The sequence below is a fragment of the Narcine bancroftii genome, chromosome 9, assembly GCF_036971445.1.
Source record: "Narcine bancroftii isolate sNarBan1 chromosome 9, sNarBan1.hap1, whole genome shotgun sequence".
NCBI classification, from domain to species: domain Eukaryota; kingdom Metazoa; phylum Chordata; class Chondrichthyes; order Torpediniformes; family Narcinidae; genus Narcine; species Narcine bancroftii.
Window position 1 is genome coordinate 5,564,664 of NC_091477.1, and position 26,434 is coordinate 5,591,097.

General features: G+C 40.8%; 1 protein-coding gene across 1 annotated transcript in view; it reads right to left on the reverse strand.

Annotated features, from left to right (window-relative positions):
- LOC138743157 (protein diaphanous homolog 1-like) overlaps positions 1–26,434 on the reverse strand; it is a 265,923-nt gene that overhangs the window by 173,659 nt on the left and 65,830 nt on the right. Inside the window, exons 12-15 of the mRNA XM_069898066.1 lie at positions 26,274–26,389; positions 13,616–13,731; positions 13,363–13,427; positions 10,534–10,713 (exon numbers count right to left, since the gene is read on the reverse strand). Coding sequence (XP_069754167.1) covers positions 10,534–10,713; positions 13,363–13,427; positions 13,616–13,731; positions 26,274–26,389 — 477 coding nt within the window. The remainder of the gene's footprint in view (positions 1–10,533; positions 10,714–13,362; positions 13,428–13,615; positions 13,732–26,273; positions 26,390–26,434) is intronic.

The window sequence follows — 26,434 nt, forward strand, 5'->3', positions numbered from 1 at the left end:
CCCTTCCTCTAAGCAAAATTGAAAGTCAACATGTATGAATCAGGTAACATCTTGGAGAGGGACAACACTGTGCCAAAATTCCAGAACAAGATTAAATCTTAAGATTATGAGAGTCGTCCAAAAAACTGAATCTTTAATTTTTTTCTAGATTTAAGCAAGACATAACATCATTTATAGCCACTGTGTGTGTAGATGGGGTATTATCTTTCCATTTTATCGAAATTGCATGTCTGGCCATCAACGAAGTAAAAGATAAAATTCAGCTCTGAATGGAAGTCAGTAATTAAAAAAGAGCAATCAAGGGGTAAACTTAAAATCACTGAGTGTTTGAAAAACATCCCACCAAAATTTTTTCTCAGCTAGAGCAGGTACAGATCATATGAACTAAAGAGGCATCGCCTGTTTTATATATGGATGAATGAAATACAAAGGTGAGGGGAAAAAAACTGAATTGGATGACTTGATACACTAAATCATGGAGTTATTATTTCTAAATTACCATCTGCAGAATTGCTAAATGCTGAATCGAGATCCAAAATTGCACAGCCCTGCACAGAAGCAGGACCTTGTTTGGGTGCTGGTTGTCATACAGTGGACCTGAGCACACCCCAAAAATGTTGGTAATTCTGTGGTTAAATAGGTAAAGACAAATGGCTAAATAAACTAATACTTCACATAGTCAAAGTCCCCATGGTTTTCTGCCTGTTCAAAGCAGTCCAGCTTTAAAATGCTTCCAAAATTTGAAAACAATTAAAGTACAAAGTAAATACAGTTAAACTCCTATTACCTGGAATTCAACCAACTAAAAAAATTGCAGAAAATAAATATGTATGCATATGGGATTTTAAAATTGGTGTGTCTTGCTGTTAGTTTACAAATCATGCCCTAAACAATCTCAAGTAACCGGAAAATTCATTAATCTGAAATCTACCAATGCCCAGAGGTGCCAGATACCTCAGGATTTACTGTATTGAAAATAAAAGATTAAACTATTTAATAAAAATAACCAAATTTTTAAAAATGCAGGTTTTTTGGAAAATTTTCCCTAGTGTAAATGTTATAGAGTTAAGAGTTTTAAAGAACTGAAACAAGCCCTTTGGTCCAACATCCACATCAACCAAGTCGACTATCCAAAACTGGTCCTATTTGCCTGCATACAGACCATATCCCTTCAACCCTTTCCTATCCACATACCTGACTACAATTGTACCCACCTCCAAAACTTAATGGGGCAGCTTCTTGCACATGCCCACCAAAGTGAGGAAAAATGTGCCCCTCGAATCTTTTAAATCTTTATCCTCTTGCTTTAAATTCATGCTCCATACATCAGGAAATTCAATGTTCAGCTGCTCCAGATGCCAATAATTGCCAGGCTCTTCCAACAAAACCTATATTTTTACATTCATTTGAAATTCTGAATTTGCTGGCACTTGCACGGGTGTCTATTGGCAACTCCTCACAGAAACTACCAGCATTTCCCAGAAAGTCCTGGCACAAATACCTTCTCAGCAAATACCACAGTGTCACAGATGTCACATCAGATCACCCCTTCACAGCCTCCAACCTGACAGGGCTTATACTGTATGTTTTACCCCTGAAACATCCCGATAGACCCATTGTTTCTGCCCGCTCTTGTTCCACTGAACATCTTATATCTTTATTAGTTCTGCCTTTTTCATCCCTCCCCCCCCCCCCCCCCCGTCCAGTGCCATCTCACACCTCCCCCCCTCCCACCCCCCCCACCCCGTCCAGTGCCTTCCCACCGACATAGAGGGATATTTCCAATGCTCTTCACCATTTTCCAATTTGCCCACCACCCCCCCCACCCCCGGTCCCCACCTTCTCATCTCGACACGGATGTCTAGTCTCTGTACACCTCTGTCCTCTCTAAGGGAGGTTTTAAAACCCTCCATTTCATCCTAGAACATTCTGACCAGTTCTCCTCCCACACCAACTGCTTGACAGAAATTATTCTCACTCAAAATGGCTTATTTTTTGACACTTCTCATTTCCTTCAATTCAAAAGTGTAGCCATGGGCACTTGGATGGGCCATGCTTGCTCTTTTATTGGCTTTGTGGAACAAAATTGGTTTCAAAACTTCCAATGCACCACCCAAACTCTTCCTCCATCACATGGATACCCACTACACTGTGACAGAGTATTTAGAGGTGGTTTGGGAGGAATTGTTAGAGCAGCTTTCACACACACATTTTAAAACTCAGAATATTTGCAGGACTTTTGCAGAATGCTTTTTGCAGGAGGCAACAAAGTATCGACAGCAGCTTTCCTGGGAGAGCATGTGATCTTTGCAGATAGAGGAGAACAGTTTTGCTCTCAGAGAGGAAGGGAGTGAAACAGAGAGGAGAGAGACAGAAATCATTTCTAGAAGGACAAAGCTGGCAAATTTTGGAAGGCTACCTGGTCAAAGGAGAAGACTGGTGGTGTGAAAGGTGACCTGAAAGAAAGAGGATCATCTGGAAAACCATGAAGGGGGAAAGTTTCGTCAGCAAGACTGATTGAGAAGGAATCAGTTGCGGATGTCCTGGAAAAGGAACCTGTCTCTGAAAACCAACAAGAACCCTCCTGAGTGGTAACCATTTGCCTGTTAAGCACCAAAGACTGGTGAACTTTGTTAATGCTAACTTCCGTGCACAGTACAAGAATTGCCTGCAACCAGTGAGATTGGACTGTGATCCAAAGAACTTTTCTAATCTTAAATATACATTACACACACCTGCGCTTAGTATTAGAGGGGGGATTAAGTAGTTAGGTAGGTTAAGTAATGTTAAAGTTTAATTCTGTTTTCTTGTTCAAATAAAAACAACTTTTGTTTAAGTAACCCTGTGTGGTGGTGCATATCTATTGCTGCTGGTTTTGGGAGTCCTCTGGACTCCGTAACATTTTATGGGGGCTTGTCGTTTAGGATTTGAGCATTGCAATTCCCTAACAACACCTATTCAGAACTCATTAATTTTGATCAACTTTGCAACTAACCTCCTCCTTAGTCTTAAATTTGCTTGGACTATTTCTAACCATCTATCCTCTTTCCAGATCTATCCCATCTCAGGAGAAAGCTATATACTAACATTCACTGTAAAACCACCGTCTCCCACATCTACCTTCATGACACTTGCTCCCCACAAGTCTTCTGGCAGGATTTTTTAAAAATTATTTATCACATGGTGGAAGCCAATTCTGGCCATTTAAATCCCTTGCAACCCAAATTAACCTATAACCTCATATGTTAAAGGGTGGGAAGAGACCAGAGCACCCAGGGAAAACCCACGCAGGTTATGGGAGAATGTACAAACTCTTTACAGACAGTTCTAGATTCAAAGCAAGGTTGACAATGCTGTAACAGCATTGTGCTAACCGCTACACTAAGGATGCCATCCTTCAGTTTATCCACCTTTGCCTTATCTAGTCTCAAGATTATACCTTCCATTCTAGGGCATCTGAAATTTCCTCCTTTTTCAAGTAACGCAACCTTCCCCTCAAGTGTGGTCAATAGAGCCAAATCCAAATGTCCTGTATCTCAGAGCTCTGTTATTAACCATATAACCATATAACTATTTACGGAGCGGAAACACGCCATGTTGGCCTTTCGATTCCGCACCAGTTCACTGATTTTGTGCGCCCTCTTCAGGCATTGGTCCCAGTAGATCTTCATTCAATAAGTTGAAATAAATTTTGTAAATTATTATCGGTCATTATTTCTAAATATTTAATTCCACCCATAATCCATTTAAATCTACTGCCTTTTTTATATCTTTCATAATCAAAAATCTGCAATAGCATTATCTCCCTTTATCTAAATTTATTTTATATCCTGATATTACCCACCCTCCAAACAGAACAGGGATGGATAGGGTTTCTCTTATCCTCAACTTTCTCCCACCCAGTCTGCAGTCATCCACCATCATTTCTGCCAGCTGCAGCACAACCTCACCACAGACCCTCCACAACCCTTTCTGCATTCTGCAGACATTGCTCTGTCTGATTCCCTTGTCTGCGTATCCCTTCCCACCCACCTCTTCATAACCCCCCGATACTTTTTCCTGCAACTGCACAAAGTGTAATCCTTGTTCTTAAACCTCCTCTCATCCACTATTCAGGGTCCCAAACAGCTTTTCTACACAAGGCAAAGATACATGTGCACCTCTTCTAACCTCATTGTCTACATTCAATGCTCCCAACATAGCCTCCTGTACATCGATGAGACCAAACACAGACATGGGGACCATTTCACAAAGTATCTACACTCTGTCTGCAATGGCCATCATGAACTCTCAGTTTCTTGTCATTTCACCTCCCGTTCCCATTCCCACACCAACTTGTCTGCCCTCAGCCATCTCCACTGAAAGAATAAAGCCCAATGTAAACTGGAGGTCTTATTTTGCCTGGGCAGTCCAATGGTATGGACATGCAATTTTCTCACTTAAGGTAATGAGTCCCCTCTCCTGTGCCCCATCTGCTCTTCTGCACCTCCCTTTTATTTGTCCCCTCTTCCACTTACCCTCACCCAGTCTCTGACCCATTCTCACCCCACTTCTTTTGGTTCCATCCTCCTTCACCCCCACAGGATTCTTCTGCTCTCTCCCCTCTTAGTTCCATCTAGCCTGTCCTGGCATCACCATTTTCACCTTATTCGAGCGCTGGTAGTGGTAGTCTTCTCATCGCCGACTCATGTTCTTTTTCACACACTCTCACCTGCCAATCTACCTATCATGTTTCTCCTGTACATCTTTACCAATCCCACACAGAACTCCTGTCACACTCATCCCACCCTCTTTTCTCTGACTTTTCCTACATTTCTTCTGCCCTGATAAAAAGGCTTTGGCACAAAATGCTGACCATTCTTGTACTCCGGCTGATCTTAACCCAGAGTTCCTCCAGCAGATTACATTTAACTTTATCTGCAACACTTTGTTTAGCAAATTACTGGGAGGTCACACAAAGCAAAGATACATAAATAACTGACTTTTTGGGCTTACACCCTTCATCAAGGTATGAAGGACTCCAACCCTGATGAAGGGCTCAAGCCTGAAATGTTGGTCACATATCTTTATCTTTGCTATACAAAGGACACTGTGTGACCTGCTGAGCCTCTCCAGAATTGTATTTTTGCTTCAATCATGATGTCTGCAGACTTTCATTTTATTTGTCCTCAGTTTCAAATTCTCTTTTCTTCCATGTGAATTTGATTGCTCTTTGAACGACTGCAGAGAACAGACCAATATGACCCCCAAGAGCTGAATTTTGGTCTGCAAACAAATGTTAGTGTAGTAACTTAAAGCAGATGTAGCAGACCCTGTCAAACACAAGGATGGAATGTATGAAAGCTACTTCTTCATGAGGCTTGCATGTGGAATGTGTGCAGCTCCACAAGAATTGATAGTTTCCAAATGCAAAGACAATCCCTCGCTATTTTGGCCCCACTTTACTGAGTTTATTCTCAGCAGCAAGTTTTCTGAATGTCACAAAGAACCAAAATAGCATGCACTGGCTGGATGTTCTACGTCTGCTGCCCTGAACTTCATCTGTACAATCAAAATGATGCTGAATTCAAAAAGGACTGAGATAATGCAGTTCCAAACTAAGAAGTGCAAAAGCATAGTTATTGGTTTGAGTGCATTTAGAAAGTGTGTCTCAAATATAAATTCATCTCATTGATCCAACTTATCAAATCGGATCATTATTAAGCATATGTGACCTTTTCTTAAATTAATGAAAAAAGTTTCAGAATATAACTTGAATATTACATGTACACACACACACATCTATTAATAACTCTGGGATCATTTAAAATTCCTTCTATGTTTTAGGCAACTGTTTGTGGTTTAAGGAATTTACCACAAAGCACGTTTATTTAATAGTACAAAATAAGCAATTTTTTTTTTTAAAGTTTGAACCTTAAAAAACAGATATTTTGATAAAGGAATTGAGGACAGATTACTCGTCCTGAGAAGGAACCCACTTCAAGCCAAGAGCTGATTGAAGGCGAAGTTGTTTTCAAAACTGTCGCTAGACAGAAAAATGCACTAAAACATTACTGGTAACACTTAATATTCATTAAAAGGAGATAGAAAAAAGAAGCACTGTTCCTGATCAGTGAATAGAACAGTTGCGAATTAAACATTTGTGGAATATTAAGGGTTGGTTCACCTTTTTTTTGTAACATTAAGAATCAGCTCCTGCAATGAAGTTCAAATAATACCAACTATACCAATTCTGGAAAAGAAAACAGGATAATAATTATCCTTGAAGCTCATTCAGCAACATTAAGGTCATTATTTTCTATAAAACTTGCCCAAAATTCACATGTATTTAACCAATGATGGGTTAACAAAGGTCATGATGCAAAGCAGACTGACATGTCTTTTCACAGGCTGGACTTGGAAAAGAAAACCAGTGCAGGAAGGGACCTTGAATTCTTGCTACTCAAAAGGAAGTTGCCTGGAGGAAAAGGACAAACTCCTTAATTAGACAATCATTCAGGATGTTGTTTTACAATGCATAAACTCCTGTGAGATAATGCACCACCCATGCCAGACTTCAGTTTGGAATCAACTCATACTGAACAGATGGGAAGGGTTTCAGCTGCAGTGGATCCGAGACCATTTGGTGCAGGAGATGGGGAGGGATGCAGGTCACAGAGATGGGTTATCCTCAATCTGGCCTCAGAAATAAGTTAAAGATCAAGTGGATCACACTGAGCAGAAGATAAAAATTATTCAACAGGAAATGGAAGCAGACAAGCAGAGAATTGCAAGGGTTGAAAATTCAGCCACAGTTTTGGACGTAAAAAGGAATTTATTTGGAGAAAATTGATTTTTATAGAACCATAGTAGAAGAAATAATGTAAAAATAGTTGATCTTATGGAAGGCACTGAAGGAAAGAATCTGTTGCAATTTTTTTCAAAATTGGATTCCATGGGGTCTGGGGACCGAGGCATTTTCCAGATGGAATTGAATTGAGTTAGGGCACATTGTGTCCTGAGGAAAAGACCGCCAGCAGAGCAGGCACCGCGCGTTCTGTCATAAAAAGTGGCAGCCCAGAATGCGAGAAAATATAAGGGCCCTATGATAGTACATGATAATAAGGTTTTCTTTTATTCAGATTTAAATACAGTTGTGATGAAGGAGAAGAGAGTTTGGCCCAGTTAAAATAGTTCTTCGGTGTAAAGGTTATCAGACTGCTTTTAGACATCTTGCTACTCTTAGTGTTTTTAAATAGCCAGGAAATGGATAGCGGTAACATGGAAATCTGATTCCCTACTTCACATTGATCGTTGGGACGTGGAAGTACAAAGTTGTATTCCCCTTGAGAAGATTAATTTATTTTGATATTTGTCAATTTGTATACCCTTATTAGAAATTTAATACTTTTTAAATGATGTGACTGATGTTGAACTATTCTCCTTTTGCATTTTATTTTCTTATTATCCCTGTTGTCTGTCCCCTTTTCTTTTGAATCTGGGGAGGGGATGCTGGGAGAAGAGGATATCTCCTTTTGAATCTGGGGATGGGGATGCTGGGAGAAGAGGGTATCTCCTTTTGAATCTGGGGATGGGGATGCTGGGAGAAGAGGGTATTTAAAAAAAAAACAAATAAAATTTTTAAAAGTGTCCTGGGGCTACCACGGAGAATCAAGGCAAATTGCATTACAAGTAACCCTATAAAAGACAAAGAACAGAAAGTCTGTTTGGGTAATATCATGTATGTCATTAAGACCCATGCTTGAAAGGCGCATGACTGGAATTTCATGGCACAATTAATAACGATTTTTCATAAAGCATAAAAATAATAACTTCTGACAGAAACTGAGGCTAACTAAAAGTTAATTGACCAACAGAGCTTTCACAAAGGAGAGACAGTCAGCTTCCAGACAGTTTTCCACGTGTAGATTAGTAACATGAGAAGAATGTAAAACACAAATGCCACATCATTAAAACAAAGAATGTTGAAGGAATCAAATTCCCTTGCATGCAGATTGCAAGGAATGTTCCACAAAACTTTTAAAGCCCATAGTGCCAGAAATAGAAGCGACAAGCAGCTTATTGTTTTTAGGAAGGAGAGGCCAAGGGATCACACGCCACCCTCTGCATGGTTGGAAGGAGGTGCAGAAAATTGGAATCTTCAAGTTCCTGGGAATCCATATTTCAGACGATTTCTCCTGGAGCCCGCACATTGAGGCAACCACGAAGAAGGCAACACCAATGCTTCTACTTCCTAAAGAATCTAAACTTCTGCAAATGCACTGTGGGAAGTATACCAACAAAATAAAGTAAAACATGAAAATCTGTAGACACTGTGGTTGAAGATAAAAAAAAATGCTAGAGAAACTCAGCAGGTCAAACAGTGTCTTTTATATAGCTACGGGAAAAATGCATAACCAACATTTTGGGCATGAGCCGTTTATCAAGGTAAGGAAAGTATACCAGCTGATTGCTTCATGGGCCTGATTTGGAAATTCCACTGCCCAGGAATGCAAAGGGCTGCAGAAGGTAGCAAACAGTCAGATCCTTCACAGGTTCTGACATCCCCACCTCTGCAGGCATAAATAGTGCCCTCCATAACGTTTGGGACAAAGACACATATTGTCCTTTATTTACCTGTGCTCCAGTTTTAAATTGCAGAATTTATTAAAGGGCACTTATATATATTTTGGTTTGCCCATGTAGATACTACAGCACTTTTTATACACAGTCCCCCAATATCTGGAACATAGCAATGGTATGTACATTAAAGTAGTCATATTTAGTAGTTTGTTTCTTATCACCTGTATGCAATAACTGCTTGAAGTCTGTGATTCATGGAAGGTGCTGAGCATCTTCTCTGGTAATGCACTGCCAGGCCTCAGCTTCTGCTTGTTTCAGGGTCTTGTCTTCTGACATTTTCTCTTCAGCACCCGGAAGGCATGCTCAATTGGATAACAGTCAGATGACTGACTAAGCCATTCAAGAATTTTCCAGTATTTAGCTTTGAAAAACTCCTTTGTTGCTTTAGCAGTATGTTTGGGATTCATGTCTTGCTGTAGGACAAACCGCCATCCAATGCGATTGGAGACATTTGCCCAACCTTGAGCAGATGTTTCTATACACCTGAGACCTCATTTTGTTACATTAACAGTTACATCATCAGTGAAGAGCAAGTTCACCAGGACCTGATGGCAGCCACTCATGACCAGGCCATAACCCCCCCACCACCAGGTTTCACAGATGAGGTTGTATACTTTGAATCTTGGGCAGTTCCTTTATGCATCCATACTTTGCTCTTGCCATATCTCTGAAACAGGTTCATCTTGGTCTTATCTGTCCATTAGACCTTTTTCCAAAATTCTGCAGGCTCTTTTAAATTCTCCTTGGCCAACTAATCTGGCCATCCTGTTTCTGTGGCTAACTGGTAGCTCGCATCTTGTAATGTAGCCTCTGTATTTCTGTTCGTGAAGACTTCTGCAGACACTAGTCAATGACCCAGCTACTTCTGCCTCCTGAAGATTGTTTCTGATCTGTCGGTTAGGTGTTTGGGGAATTTTCTTCATTATGATGAGAATTCTTGTCTCATCAGTAGTGGAGTCTTCCTTGACCTACCAGTCCCTTTTCAATTACTGAGATCACCAATGCACACTTTCTTCTTAATATTGTTCTATACAGCTGATTTTGGTAATCCTAAGGTTTGGGTGATGTCTCTTAATGTTTTATTCTTGTTTTTTAGCCTCAAAATTTTACTTCTTTGACTTTCACTGCTACAATTGTAGAATTCATTGCCATATACAGTTGTGGAGGCTCGATCATTGGGGGAGTTTAAAGGGGAGATTGATAGGTATCTAAGTAGTCATGGTATCAAGGGATATGGGGGAAAAGGCCAGAACTTGCAACTAGATGTTAGAACAGTTAAGCTCAGGGTAGATTTGCGGAGAAGACTCGATGGGCCAAATAGCCTACTTCTGTTCCTTTATCTTGTGAACTCTGTGTTGAAAAATGACAACTACAGACTCCAAAGGTGATCAAGAGCGTAAAAGCAAGCCTAACTCTCTTATACCTGCACCAATAAATAGCTGAGTAATCACAAACACCCATGAAGCCAAATGTCCCAAATATTATGGTGCCCTGAAATTAGGGGACTATGTATTCTGATGTACATTATCAAGTTATCCAGTTTACTGGAGTAACTCAGTGGGTAAACCAGCATCACTTAGAGAAAAAGATATGTCAACGTTACAGTCTACAACTCTTCATCAGGTCTTCATCAAGGGCTCTGATCCATAACGTTGTTAATTCTTTTTGCCCCACTGATACTAAAATGCTCTGATTTTACAATCCCATACTCTGCAACATTTAATCACCCCTTCCGACCCAGTGCTCTGAAATACTTTTCTGAATATACATTAACAAATCATTTTGCCTTTTAGACACCTGCATTCAACTACTTCTCACACATCTCATTGTGAATTTGGAAAGTTGTCAAGCTCCTGATGCTCTCCATAGAGTTAACAAAGAGAATGTCACGTACTGTATTAAATGAATTACCTTATCCTTCAGCTGAGTCATTTCGTTTTGCAATTTTTTGTTGTCAGTTTCCATCTGGGTTTTATCCGTTTCCTGTAACTGATACTTTGTTTGAAGTTCAGAGAGCTTTGATTCAAAATCTGTCTCTTTCTTCCTCATTTCCACCTGAAGTTCATGTCGAGTGGTCAGCTCCAAATCAAGCTGTCAGAAAAAAATTACAAAAAGGTAACATAGACATTTGCTCATGACCTCGATCTGTTTTGGAACCTTATGATTAGGAACCATTAAGATTGCACAGTATAAGAACTAATGTCCTCTGGTATTGGCCTTTTCTACCTTGTCAAAAGTACTGCCTATCCACCCTATCTCTGCAACCCAATCTTAAATACCTCTATTGTCATCTCTCATCCTTCAGCACCAACTCAGTCAACCTTACTTAATAAGACATTCTCCAATCCATGCACCATCCTGGTGAATCTCCTCTACACCCTTCACTATATTGAGGTGACAAGACCTGAACAGAATTCTTTAAGTGTGGGGCAACTAGAATTTTGTAGAGCTGCAGTATCCCTTGACTACTGAAGGCCAGCACATCTTCCTTCTGACATTAGTCCAATAGTTAGTGTGTCAGTGCGACCATGAGGCAGCAGGGATAGCGTAGCCCTTTGTGGAACACTATTACAGCGCCAGTGACATGGGTTTGAATCCAGGACTGTCAAGGAGTTTGTAAGTACTCTTCCTGTCTGTGTGGGTTTCCTACAGTTGCTCCGGTTTCCTCCCACCCTTCAAAATATACAGGGGGCTGTATCTGGGCAGTACAGGCTCATGAGCGGGAAGGGCATGTTACCATGTTGTTATACTAATTTTATTTTTAATAAGTATACAAAATTCAATTCAGTCAATTTCACAATATCTTAAATAATTTGTGGGCAGCATGCTGAGCATAGTTGGTTAGTGCAATGCTGTTACAGTGCCAGCGATTTGGATTCGAATCCCATGCTGTCTGTAAGGTGTTTGTATGCTTTCCCCGTGTCTGTATGGATTTTCTGCAGGCGTTCTGGTTTCTTCCCACCCTTCAAATTGGACTGGGGGTTATAGAGCAATTGGGCATAATTGGACGGCACGGACTTGAGGAACAAAAGGCCCTGTTACCGTGTTGTATGCCTCAATTTAATTCTTAGGATGGCATTTAGAATTGGGCCAGCTTCTCCACATCAGATGTTCACAATCTCCCATGCTTTACTTTTCCTGAAGACAATTGCTTTCACATCTTGTCCTGTTGGGAGGACAGGACACCTCAACCCAAAGGCCAGTACAGAGAGCATTGTCCTTTGGTGAGCTGAGAGAGGAAGCAAGAATTAAGGGTAGCACCTGCAGAGAATTCTGGTTCAATATTCCTTGAATTAGATACACGTCCAAAGCACTTCTCAGCATTGAGAAAGTGGTGGAAAATAACAGCCACTAGGACAAGCAGAAATTAAATAATGACCAAGATTAGACTTTATCAAGTGTTCTTGATTCATTTGAGTTACTTCTATAAAAAAATCAGCATGAGGGTTAAGAAGCACAGGGTGATGTTTAGTATCATGGGAGCAGTTTTGAAATAAAAGGGCAGTGGCAGCTTGTAGACAAAACTGATTAATGAATAGAAAGCAGAGCACATTTTAGACGGAAAAGAGGTATCGTAAAGCAACTAAAATTACTGATACACTATAATTTACAGATATATAGATTAATGATTTGGAAAGAAAGGTTGTTGAACTAGAAGGGCAGCAATGCTCGACTTCAGCAGAACACAGAGGCTGGCAGAATGGATTAACACATGACGAATTAAATTAAATACAAATAGGGCAACACAGGGGAGCGGGGGCAGAGGAGAGTAGGTGGTGAAACCTCTATCAAAGACATGTGTGGCACAAACAAGAAAAGTGAGTCCAATAATAGGCTCTTGTTTTTAGGAAGGATAGCTAGGCTTTGTAGAAGGTACAGAAAAGATTTTTTTTAAACCAGAATAAAAGATTACAGTTAATTGAATGGGTTAGAGATCCCAGGGTTGCTCTATACTAGGTTAAAAAGATTTGGCATGAACAGTCTTAAACAATTCACAAATGAATACATAGGAAATAGTGGCTGAAGGGTCAGTAATCTTGTAAGGTGACTGGGAAAGAAACAAAGACATTGGGGTCAGAGGTGAACAGGAAGGCATTACCTCCACTTAGAGAGGGGATATGTTCTTAAGGCAATGTGTAGACAGACTAAAGGCTTTTTCACCCATCACAGAGCAAAATAGATCTAAACACTACAAAGGAATTCCCAGATTTTCATTGTGGCCAACTTTAATGAGAGGTCAGGGACAAAACATCGTCCTTTTTTCTGTTCATGCAGACCGACTCCTATGAAGGAATGTTTCCAATATTTTGGGCTTTCACATTCTCAACATTTTGATTCTCAATTTTTAAAAAAAACTGGTAATGACCATTAAATCGGCTATCATATTTTTCTTTAAAAGGATAAAATGCATGGTATCTGTGCAGAAAAATATCACTTTTGCAATGAGGTCAGTCAAATGTTTGCTGGCACTGAAAGCTAAATGATTATTTTTAATGAAAAAGTCCAAATCCATTTCCTTTGGAATGCTGCCGGTAACCATGTCATGAAATTATTAAATGGAAACATCTTTCGATCAAACTATCATATGATATCTAGTTGAATATTCTGACCAACTTGTTATTCAAGATTTGACCGCCCGTGACCTCTTGATAGCTGGTTGTGCGCAGACCTGTCCATCATACCCTGTTCAAAGTCAAATTTACCTTTAAAATAAGATTGCTTTGCTCCTTGCTGAATTACCTTTTTTTCCAGTTCTGTAGCTTTTGTTTCGCTGATCTGCACTTTGGTTTTGTCAATCATGTTATCTGCAAAAAAAAAATCCATCCAAGTGTTTTTAGGCACCTCCAATCTGACATCTGAACCAAATGTGATATGAAATGAGCACTTAAATACATGACCACATCAACAGTGAGCTTCAAAGTGCTGAAACTTAATTATCTTCGCCAACCAGCTATATGATCAAAATATATCAAAGAGCCAAAATTGTATTTACCTATTAAATTGTCCACATCCAGAGCAACTTTTCTGCATTTGAAGTCTGGGTCAGATCCATTTTTCTGCAGTACAACTTGAGACACACATTCATCTAAAAGCTTATAATACTGTGGCCTGGAAACAAACAGAAACTTTGAGTTCTCTTACTCTTTTACTACCCAGACAAGTTGGAAATTGCTGGTTTTTGGCGAGGATGTGGAGAGGGGCTCCTCCAAAATGCCAGCAACAAAATGAAGCTAATGTTTTAGAGGGAATGATGCATTTTCTGAAGCACCAACTTTGGATGATGAGATGAACTAAAACTTCATTTGCTCTCTTTAGTGGATGTAAAAGATCACATTCCACAATTTAAAGGCGTGAGAGATATTTCTCCTCACTTTTAAGGCAACTTTTATCCCCGAGGCTAAGAAGAAGTTAAAAACTAAAGTTGCACTAAATTTCAAACAGGCGTCATTCATACCAGCACACAAGAAGATCGTAGCAACCTGCCTTAATGACTATTGACCAGTGGCACTTGCATCAACAGTGAAGTGCTTTGAAAGACTGGTGCTAAAGCATGTCAGCTCCTGTCTGAGCAGCGACATGGATCCGCTCCAGTTCGCCTATCATAACAACAGGTCTACGGTGAATGCCATCTCACTGCAAGCCCTGGAACATCTTGGCAGCAAAGATGCCTTCGTCGGGATGTTCTTTATTGACTACAGTTCGGCCTTTAACACCATCATCCCCTCAAAACTGATCAGCAAACTCCAAAACCTACGACTCCACATCCCACTGTGCAAATGGATCCTGGATTTCCTCGCCTTCAGATCAATCAGTTGGGATTGGTAAGAACACCTCGACAATCTCCATCAGTACCAGAGCACCACAGGGCTATGTTTTTAGCCTCCCTGCTCTAATCACTTTACTCCTACGACTGTGTGGCTCTGCACAACAATAACACCATCTACAAATTTGCCAACAATACCACGGTAGGGGGTTTTATTAAAAAAGATGAGTCAGCCGACAGGATAGATATTGAAAACTTGGCTGAATGGTCCACCAACAACAGCCTTGCACTCAATGTCACCAACACTAAGGAGCTGATTGTTGACTTCAGTAAAGGAAAGCCAGAAGTGTACAATCCAATGATCATTGGGGGATCAGAAGTGGAGAGGGTGAGCAAATTAAAGTTCTTGGGAGTCACTATTTTGGAAGATCTTTCCTGGAGCCAATGCACGAATGGCATGGTAAAGAAAGCATGTCAGTACCCCTACTTCCTAAGGAGTTTGTAAAGGTTTGGTACGACATCAGAAACCATGACAAATTTCTACAGATGTTGGGTGGGAAGTGTGCTGACTGGCTGTATCCTGTTTTTATGTTGCTGTACGTCTTCTTTGAAGGCAGTGTCTCAAAGACACTGCAGGCTGGATAGTGAGGATCCACCATGATTCTCTGAGCCCTCTTTAACCAATGTTTGCTGTTGATATCACCGACAGAGGGAAGGACATGGTCGACAAAAGAAAATTGTTGGCCTGCACGGACACAAGGAGCCCACGTGGCTCCTTCTGACCTGCAATGTTTTGTTACCAATGGACTTTTAAAATATGCACAGAATTGAAATGAAAAAAGGGCCAAAGCCAGAACTTAAAATTAATTATTTAAATTGGTCTCTGACAAATTATTTCCTGCTTCAACTGGCAACTACAATGACTGTGGAAGAAGTTAACTTCTTAGCTGCAAGTTGTGAATTTAGCCATTCCTTGTTAACTTGACTTCTGACTGGATAATCCAAAATCAATAGATCCATGTGGATAAATAAATTGGATCAAAAGAAAATACCATAAGAAAAATTTGGCTCAGTTGTCCAGCATTCTAATGAAACAATGAAACATACCTGGGCCACTGACGATTTGACTGAACTTTCATCTTTGTATTCCACACAAGCCACTTTCCAAATGCCTTTATCGTAATTTTTTTTTCCATATATTCCTTCAGGCCTCATTTACATAAAGAGTTTTTCCTTCACGTGAATCGACCTCTGTCACTTCACAAGGCAGTGCTGCACATTTTGAACAATTCCTGGCAAGTTTTACTTACTTTTTTGGTCGATGACCTGGTGACAATCGCCATGTGAAAATGTTTTTCTTATGCCCCTTTGATCGTTCAGCAGTAGGAAAAATGTCAGCAAGTTGGAAAATGGACAATAGAGTTTCACAAAAATGTCAGTGGGACTGGAGGGGCTGAGTAACCGGAAGAGGCTGGTTAAGCTAGGTCATTATGAGACGAAGATCCTGAAATGTAGGGAGGTTGAAGAGAGACTTTATAGAGGTATAAAGAAATCTTGACAAACACAAGTGAATCCTCAGGTTTTCTCCCCCCATGGTAGCCAAATCTAGACATACAGCAAGTAACAGGCCATTTCGGCCCACAAGTCTATGCTACCCAATTTACACCCAGTACAATTTTGTTTGAAGGGTGGGAGGAAACCATAACCCCCAGGGAAAACCCACGCAGACATGCGAAAGCATACAGACAAGGCAGGATTCGAACCCCAGTCCCGATCGCTGGGGCTGTAAACCGCTATGCCAACCATGTGTCTTTTTAAAAACCTGCACTTATTCAGTGGATCTTGGAGCCATTTGCCCAGTTGGCCAATCTTCTAATCATACAATTCCCAGGAATAATTTAGAAAAAGAAAAGATTTTTAATTTAGAGATTGCTCTGGCAAGCACCCTCAGGCAATCAGTGCCCCAGGTGGCTCCAAGTAAGCCATGGGTTCTAAGTATTCTCTGAGAGTTTAGGGGAATGAGCAGATGTATGCACAAAGTCATTCAGCAAACAATGAAGGCTATCAGCACATGGTGAAATTGCATTTTGGCACAGGAAAGAGTGAAATGACTGATGAAAAGACAAGTCACCCTGAGCTTTTTAAATAGTGGCATGGAGAACTGAATCAAGATATGGGAAACCTTTGTTAAAACATAGGGGAGGCAGTAACAAGAGCTCTGCAGTTTGGGTCCTTGAGGAAGCAAGCTGTGTTTGTTAGAAATGACACATGAAGAATTTCAGTTGTACAAAAGATTAAAGTAGAGTTACTTCTCAATGATGCAGAAAATGTAACAAGGGCATTCATAATTATAAATGATTTCTTTAAATAAATACAAAATCCTTCCACTGCTTTAAGGTCAAATAGCAGAGGACCAGTAATGCAGTTACAGCACCAACAACTTGGGCTCAAATCCAGTGTTATCTGTAAGGAGTTTGTATATTGTCACCGAGTTTGCGTGGGTTTTCTCCGGTTGCTGCAGTTTTCTCCAAATCTTCAAAATGTTCAGGGGTTGTAGTTTAATTGGGGTATTTGGGCAGCCTGGGCTCATAGGCCGGAAGGGCCTGTAACCATGTTGTTTGTCTAAATTTAAAAAATTAAAATATAAAAATCTAAGGTATTAAAAGGAAAATGAGAACTGGTATTTATGCTAAGATGTTACGATCCAGGCTGCCCAATATGGGAGTGGTTTCAATGATGTTCAAACAGGAGAATGGGTCAGAAACTAAATCACAGAGCTCTGAGAATAATGTGTAGAGAATTTGTTAAAAAATCACACTCTCAAAGTACAAGGAGAGTCGAGGGCAGAATGATTTCCAATGCTGCAAGATTCCACAGGAATGAGTGTATGAAAGCAAAGCAATTGTTCAGGACAGTTTCAGTGAGGGAAACTAATTAAAGGAACTATCTGTTTCCAAGTCTGGCCACAACACATCCCTGACTTTGGAAAAAAATCTATATCCATCCACTTCAAGGACAGCTGACAAAAACCTTACGGCAATTCTTGTACAAGGAAATACAAGCTGAACAGTTATGAGGCAATGATTCAGTCTCAGATGACAACATTCAGAAAAAAGTCTTTTCGGGAACAGCGGCTCAGACTTTAATCGAGTTGTGAAGTAATGAATCTGGCTTCCTGGACTCTTGCATCAGTCTGGATCGATGCAAAGCCCTCATGATTCCAGGCATTTGGCTGGACTGCTCAGTCAACAGGATGTTGCTGGATGACTAAGATATGAAATCATTTTTCCAGATTCAGCTCCAATTTCATTTTAACTACCTGCTCCTCTTCAAGGGTGCAATCATTTCCAGGAAGTAATTCCTGTAACACTAACAAAACCAGGTACATGGTCTAAAATAGCACAGGTTCCAAATGTTCTTGCCCAAAGTGTTGACTGCTCTTTGTCTCCCAGTGATACTGCTTTACCCAGAGTTCCTCTACTAGATTGTTTATTGCTTCTATTCCAAAAATAATGATCTTCCATTACTTTAGACAAATACCACAGATTTTGTGAATTCACTACAAACCATACAAATGTCTCCAGGTTAATAATTAATAAAAATTACCTGCTCACTGTTCCATCACTAATTAGGGAAGGTGCTTTAAGACAAAGCAGCCTATTTCAACTCTTCCAAGCTACCTCCTGGTGGAGAGGAACTTTCTACAGGACCAAAGGGGCGCCATTTAACCTATATTAGCTCCATTGCAGAACACAGGACAACACACCCAACTGGCGTATTACAGAGGTCATGATCCAAGTCATCATCAGCTCTTTCTTTGAAGCTTATAAGAGACCAGGCTTTTCCATTAACAAAATTAAGGTCTCTTCTTTCCTCTACCACAATCCAACTTCACTTCAGTTAGATAGGAAAACTAGGACCATATCTCGTATCTTCAGAGGCAGTTCTCTGCAGAGGAATGCATGAAATTCGCCAACTTCGCTGGATTGAAGATCAAGACCTCAAACCCAGCACAAAGATCATGCCCTCTGAGATGATTCTGAGATTTGGACAATTGAAAGTGGTGGAGAGAATCCAATGCAAACTCCCCACAATCTCCCTGATCCATCGGCAGGAAAAGCAAATCAGCGGCATTGCCCACCCCCAGGGCAATACCTCCAAGACCCAAATTATACTGGTCACCTCCATTGATATGCCTAATATCAGATCCCCTAAAGAGACACATTATGGAGCTACAACATGGCAATAGGAGACTGAGCTGGCAAAAGATAGGATTTATGGACATTCTCAAAGCTCCTTTGTAGAACATCTCGAAAGTGTAGAAGGAGATTTGGGATGGCACAGAGATCAATATGTTGGGTGGGAAAGTGGACTTGAGACACTTAAGGTCAGTCACAATCTCACTGAAAGAAAAAGCAGACTAACTCCTCACAAAACAGTGTGCCTCCAATATAGCAAAAAAACCTGGTTGTCAGCTCACTAAAGCCAATAGCTGTTCAGGATCTCAAGGAGTTAAAACAGATGTATTTTCTCTAGCTCAACAGCCATGTCCCTTACCTCACCTCTGCCGAGTGGTTTTTTTCAAATCACAGTTGAGGTGACATAAAAAGAATAAATTCCTTTTGCAAATATTTATCTGTCGGAGTCCTGAAAAAATCCTCAATCATTTCAACTGTTTATGAAACGCTTGAAGAATTTGAAAACCATGTGGAAGCCGCAGAGAGAACAAAGGCAGTGAGGCAATTATCTGATGAGAACAAGGCTGCTGCAGAGAGAACTACGTGTGTATTGATACATTCTGTGCAAAATAAACGGGTTCAAGCCACTAAATGCACATTAGACACGGCTATGAATGTAAAAACTTAATGATGGGTTACAATATAATGGCCATTCACTGATTGTTGCAACCTTCGTAGTTGTTGATTTAATTTGAAGCAGAGAATGTGATTGAAAGGTTTGCAGGGGATTAAAATAGCTTTAATCAAGCTGCCCCACTGATTACATAAGCTTTCAGTCAGCCATTCTCTCACTATTCTTCAAACTCATCAAGCTGTAGTAGGCAAGAGGGAGCTAGGGAATGAAGATGGGGTGGGGCAGTGATGGTGGTTGGTGAGGTTGCAGGGGATTTTTACTGCTGCGTCTTTCAAAATGGATTCCATGCAGAGGACAAGGAGGGAACTGGATCGCAGGGCACACAGGAACCTAGCCCTGCTGAAGGAAAACATTTAAAAGCGTTATCCAGAAAAGAGGAAGAAAAATAAGAAAGGTTTCTAGCCTCAATTTACAAAAACAATTTTTTTCAAGACTATGAAACAGACTGTGGTTTGGCAATGCAGCTGGTTTCATTGTTCAGACCATCTGTTCAACATTAGGGGAGCAGAGCTTTTTTTGTTAAATTCAGTAAAATTGTAATGTTGTAGTGGACCACTATTTGTGGTAACAAATCCACAAGAAATAAAACACCAGACAGCATTTTCAAATGCAAAAATAGAGGAAAAAAGCTAAATTTTCTGTATCCAGAATGCAATTTATTTTTTACATTCAGACAACACCCTTTTCAGAAAATATAAAAGCAAAGGACAACACTGACACCTATTGTTCAGTAGCAGCCAGGTCCATAGCTGAGCTGCATCTGACAGCTGCCTGTCAAGAAGAAGCCAAGCCCCCAACTCCTGCATATATTATTTTTTAAAGCTGGACTGTCTCCTGGAAAAAAAAATTAGAAGTCTGTCTAAATCTGACTAAAAATGATCAAGAAAGATGTGGATTGTTAGATTAGCAGAAAATTTCAAGAACATTTTGATACTGAGTGGCAAATTTTCTTGGGGAAGTATGACACCATGATTTCAATATTAACCTCTGCAGCTTGAACTGCACCTTGATATGAAAACAAGAGGCGAATAGGGGACTGAGACTGTCAGTCAATGGTGGAAAGCCAGAAAATACCAAAATGTTTCCCATGGCTTTTAAACAACGTTTTAAGCACTCAAAGAAAAACCACCTTAATTTTGATGTTTCACCCAATCTGAGTGCCTTGGAGTCAATGAAGAATATTTGAAGGATGGGAATGCGGGAAAACCGGACGGCTCAATTCTCCAAAGCAAGATCCCAAAAACAGCCTGGTTACGTTAGCAAAGAGAAAAATGGTGGCCAGGAAGAATGATCCTCTTCTCTGCTTTGACATCATGGGGCCTTTTGACCTGAAACATTCACTCCATTTCTCTTTCCACAAATGCAGCCTGCTGAGTCTTTCCAATTTTCTGTTTTTACAACTGGATCGTTGGCATTTACCCGAGCAGTTAGATGAATCACTAGCCCCTTTCACACTGCCAACCCTCCTAGGAAGCAGGTAAACTTACCGGGCCTCCTGCCTCGGGACCCTTTCCCACTGCTCCATGATTTACTTGGTTAATCGGCATTTTAAGGGGGTCTCACCTCCAGCGGTGACAATGCGAGAGCAGGCTGTGCTTTCACACTGCCAGAAGGCAATTAGTGAGTTAATTCGGCTGGGCTCTGACACTTGCGCCAACGAAGTGTCAGAGCCTGGTTGAATTTAACTTTGTCCTGCCAGTTTGGGACGTTTCACACCGCATAATTACTGGGAACGGACCCACTAAATGAGCCGGTTAACTCGTACTGAATCCGCAGTGTGAAAGGGCCTAATGATTTCATGCCTCATCTGGGAGAAAATGCAGTTCTGACCGTCCGCGATGTTTGAGGCATGAATTTAAAAATCTTTCAACTCAGCAGCAAGCATTCCTTTTATTATCACATAATGATACAAAAAATACACACACTATATACTTAAGCTTTTGTGTCCCATAAAGGCAAGTAAAGTTCCATTATTGAGCTGGAATTGAAGACCCTTCTCCTGGGCTTGAACAAGTGATAGGTTCTCCCATCAAATCCATGAGAAATTAACAGAAGCTCTCAGAGTATAAAACATGTGCAAAGAATCTCAGGGCTGTATGTGATGTCTATTCTCCAACAATAAATCTGAACTTTGAAGGTCAGTCATCATTCAGATCTGAAGGCTGTTACTTGTATGAGTGGAATCTAAGATAGAGCAACACTTCCACCTACCGGTTGTACCATTTACAGCAGTTGGTCAGAAGTGGAAAAAATAATAAATGGATTTAATTGTTGGCTGATCATAGTCTGCACAGGAAATATTTTACTTACATTCGCTTAGATGGAACTATTCTTATCTGAACACATGGATTGGCTATAATATTAACTCAATACATCAGCAGTAATAGAGACAAACCAAACCTCACTGGCCCCAATGGAACTTTTGTTGAAAGTTGTTCCGACCAACTTCAGAAACTGATATTCAGTTCTTTTAAAAGATGTGGGCATTTCTTCAATGGTCTGCAGTTATCAACCAGCCCTCAATTTGAGTAGCTTGTTCAGTCACTTCAGATGACTGCCACGAGGGCAGCTTGATGTTACATGCAGGCCAGAGCAGGTAAGGATACCAGAAGTGATGGTCCAGTCACAATAACCCACTTTTATTTATTTAATTGAATTTAAATTCGCCAGCTGCCTGGCTTTGAGCTCGTGTCTCTACAGAAGTCGTCAAGGCCTCTGGACTAATAGTCCATGGATATGCTCTTCGTGGAACTTGCATCCAAAACTGCAGAGTTGAGGAGGAAATTCAGGCCATCACGCAAACCAGCCACCCCACCATCCACTACATCTACACTCTGGAAAGCATCCGACATATTACAGGACCCATCTAGTCTTTGAAAAATTATTCTCCCGTCAAGCAGAGGATACACAGGTTTGAAAACTCACAGCACCAGATTCAAGAACTGTGGCTTTCCCTGTGCTATCAGACTCTTTAATGGATCTCTCATTACTTAAATGATGTTGCCCTTGCACTGTTTGAAAGGAACTTTGCAGAAATATACTCAGCCCTTTTATTATGCACGATCTGCTGTATTTAAAATAGGGGTCAAGCTGCCTGGACAGCACGTTAGCAAAGGTTTTCCACTGTATCTCGGTACACATGGCAATAAACAATTCAACGTCTCAAATTCACCCTGCATGCTGGGACAAAAGAAATGTTGCAATTATGAAAAACATTCGCAAGGTACAGCAATGAGGCAACGTGCAATCATAACTGGCCTGAAAAGCACTCGGAATAATGAGAGAACGTTTGTTACTCTCCAGTCAATTCACTGTAGATTGAATACTACCAGACCATGAGAAAAAAGCCTCTCTTGGCAGATTTAAAAAAACAATTTATTGCATCTGGCAATGGTTGCCACACAATGGTTCCCACACAGAACCATTCATTTCAAGCTAAAACAGGCATTGCATCATACTGAAACCCAGCGTCTTCACAGATAGCACGCAAGATGCGAGATCCCCTGGACTAGTTTCCAATGCTGAAAGGAGTCTGAGTCATTTCCAAGTCGATTTTTCCCTGACCGGGACTGGGTTTTTACACTGTACAAGTCACAGAACAGAAAAATCAGCAATTGCCTTGCACTTCAGCATGCTCACCAACCACACCGACGGTGGACGGAAGCAGGTACCACAATGATCACATTATCACAGAGAGGTACTTCTCAAAAATAAAGGTTAAAGAAGAAAAGATATACAATTCTTTCAAAGGGCTGCAACACAAACATGGACTTCTGCTCGAAGAGCAATACTGCCACCTGGTGTGTCACATCAATCACTGCAACTCTATCTCAAAGCACCAGGCTCAAACTGCTTTTATAACCAAAAGAAGAGTAGAAAGCTGTCATCCATCATCTCTCCAATAAAGTGGTAAATGTGCAGAATTCTGCTCTGAAATCGGATTCCATTCTTTTCCAAGAAATCACTTGCAATGCACCACGTGCCTTAATATTTGTACAGACAGGTAATAAAGTCACACCCCTCCTAAACGAACCTCACAAATGTCAGTGTGTTGGAATGGAACAGACAGAGGCAAGGACAAATCGGGGCCAGTCAAGGGATGGCTGCATTTGCTTTCGGCTTCTCTGTCCCTTTTTTTTTAACAAATGGCTCATTGATTCACTTGTGAGCATCATTCCCAGTTTTCAACATCATACATACATATCTGGTGCTTTTTGCACGGTGTAATGCTCCCGAATGGATCACAGGAGGAAAAAAAAACAGATGCCAAACCAAGCAAATTGTTGTTGGGCCAGATCTAGCAGATGGCTGTTCAATGTTTCTGCAGAGAATCTTCCGCTGAATGCAGTGCCAATGTTGGTGTGCCATGGATTTGAAAGCCTTCTCATTGAAGCATGTATGCAAGGGCTGCATTGTTAGTGAAACGCTAATACAGCGCCAGCAAGCTGGGTTCGAACCTGGTGCAGACTGGAGGGTTTGTATGTTCTCCTGGTGTCTGCGTGGGTTTGCTCTGGGAGCTCGTTTCCCCCCAACCTTCAAAAAAATGTATGGGGGCGTTGTAGGTTAATTGGGTGTATTTGAGCACCATGGACTGACTAGTGGGCTGGATGGGTCAGTTATATTTTGGAGAGTGGGAGGAAACTCACACAGACACGGGTAAAACATACAAACTCATTAGAGACAATGTGGGATTCGAACCCAGGTCACCGGCATTGTAATAGTGGTACTAACTATCACACTAACCGTGCCACTCGGTCACCGGAGGCAAATGCCAGTGAGGGAATTTCTGAATTTTCAGCCTGGTTGGGTTATGTAACAGATGCCAACATAATAGTAAATTAAATGTGGATGCCAATGGGACATGGTTTAAGCTGAAACAGCACAGACGTACGTGAAGGAGTGGAATGGAAGAGCATCGTAACCGTAGTGAGGAGAAAGGCCACGCAGTGGGATTGAAAGAAGTACTAGAATCTTAAGAGGTCATGTGTGATGAATAGCCCACCTAAGTTAGTCAGTCAGGGAAGAGAAGTCAAAAGAACTTGATGCAAATCTTTAGATGAGTCTGTTCTTACAGCCGAGAGACAGACAGATCAGGAGAGCTCGCAATACTCAAGTCTAGATGTAAAAGGAATTATCTTCAAGATCAATGGACCAACACAGCTTCTTGCTATGGATATCCAAGTCAGTTTTCAATATGACAATTAATAGCAACAAGAATGATCCTTCGACTATCCACCAAGAGTTCACGGCCACAAGATGTGCGTGGAACACTGTGGTTCAGACATCCAGTGCAGCACAAAATGAAATTGAATTCATGTGACATTAACTGAGCTGGTGGTGCCTGGAATAAAATATCAAATCTCACCCTGTCCCTAAAGCCCTCAAAAAAATTTCCTTTGAATGCACTCGATAACTTTCAAACTTTTAAAAGGTATCTGCTTTCTATCAGGAAAATAAAGGAATCCCAAATTTCACGAAAATGATTAACTTTTCATTCTGTGATGCATTCATGCCCCATATATAAATGACAGAAAATGGCAATAGAATAATTTAGCCATCAAATAATCAGAAAATAGCAGCCATTATCATCAAAATCACATGCCATACAAAGCAATGTGATTTGTCGACTTTGAAGGGACTCTGACAGGGGCACTGGGTGACACTAATGGCGACTCTTTGCCTTCTGGCAGACAGAAGGCAATTTCATGTAGTATTCATGTACTGTATTATCACATGACAGGAAAGGAATATTGAATCTTGAAATGCAACATTTAGTTAGTGACGTTGAAATAATTAATGCAACTTCCAACTCTCTCAACTGCATTTAAGTGAAATGCTTAAATGAGTTCCTCAGAAATGTGGCATCTCACCCGCATCCCTCAACAATGTCCACAAGTGCACCATCGAAACCATGATATGGGGACTGCTCTGCCTAAGCTGCTCAGGCCGTCACATAGCCTTTCCCCTCTATCTTGGACTGCCGGTCCACTGGATAAACAGCCAACATGTTAAAAGACTCATCCCACCCCAGCCACACCCTCTTCAACCCTCTCCTGCCAGGAAGAAGATTCATCACCATCAGATTCGAGGACATTTTTCCTACCATTATCACTACCCAATTAACTTCAAAGTATTATGCTGCCTTTGCTCCATACCAGCATACCTCTGTCACTCTGCACTTTTAATTGTCTGATTTATTCTACTAATTAAGCAAACAGGTCTGCTCGCATGACAAATATCGATCACTGAATCTTGAACTAGTTTTGAATTCAATTAAGTGTTTCCTGAAACTCCACACTTTTCATTTTAGGAAGTGTATGTGAATATCACAGAATAAAGATATTTGCTGCTTCTCCAAAGCCATGTGGAGACGGAAATATTCTGAAGAGTTCAGGTTGAATGTGTTAATTTTACCTTGGAACACTAGCTTTTACTTTAGCACCAATCTACTGTTAGCTTAGCAGTTAGCGCAATGCTCTTACAGCGCCAGTGACCCGGGTTTGAATCCGGCGCTGTCTGTAAGGAGTTTGTATGTTCTCCCGCATCTGCGTGGGTTTCCTCTGGGTGTTCTGGTTTCCTCCTGCTCTTCAAAATGTACGGGGGTTGGAGTTAAATTGGGGCATTTGGGTGGTTTGGTCATGGTTGAAAGGGCCTGTTACTGTACTGCATGGCTAAATTTTAAAAAATTTAAAAACACTATCTCACATTAATTTGCCAGGTAATATATAGGGTGTGCGTATAATTGTCATGTTTGTATCTGAAATGCGATGCATTACAAGTGTCCTTCTCTTTTTGATCCTACCTCCTGGTCAACTAACAACAATTGCATGTTTAATTTACCTCGAATCTTGGCTCGATTAATCTGTAAAACCATGATTAAAAAAAAAAGGAACAAGGGCAACAGGGGATAAATGAAAATTACAGGAGAGAACTGGAACCCACCAAAGATCTGATAAGTAATGCATTATTTGTTGTGTCAGCACCTTTGCAGACCAACATGAAAGAGGTCACCTACCTGGCTTGGTAATCATTGCGGATCAGAAGTAGGTGCTGAAGTATAGACAGGAAATATTGCTCTGCTTTGGAATCTTTCACTGTGTTCAGAAGCATCTGAAAGATTTCACTCACATCTGTGAAACGGCTGTTAAGGAGATAAGTCACAACTTCTCACTGCTC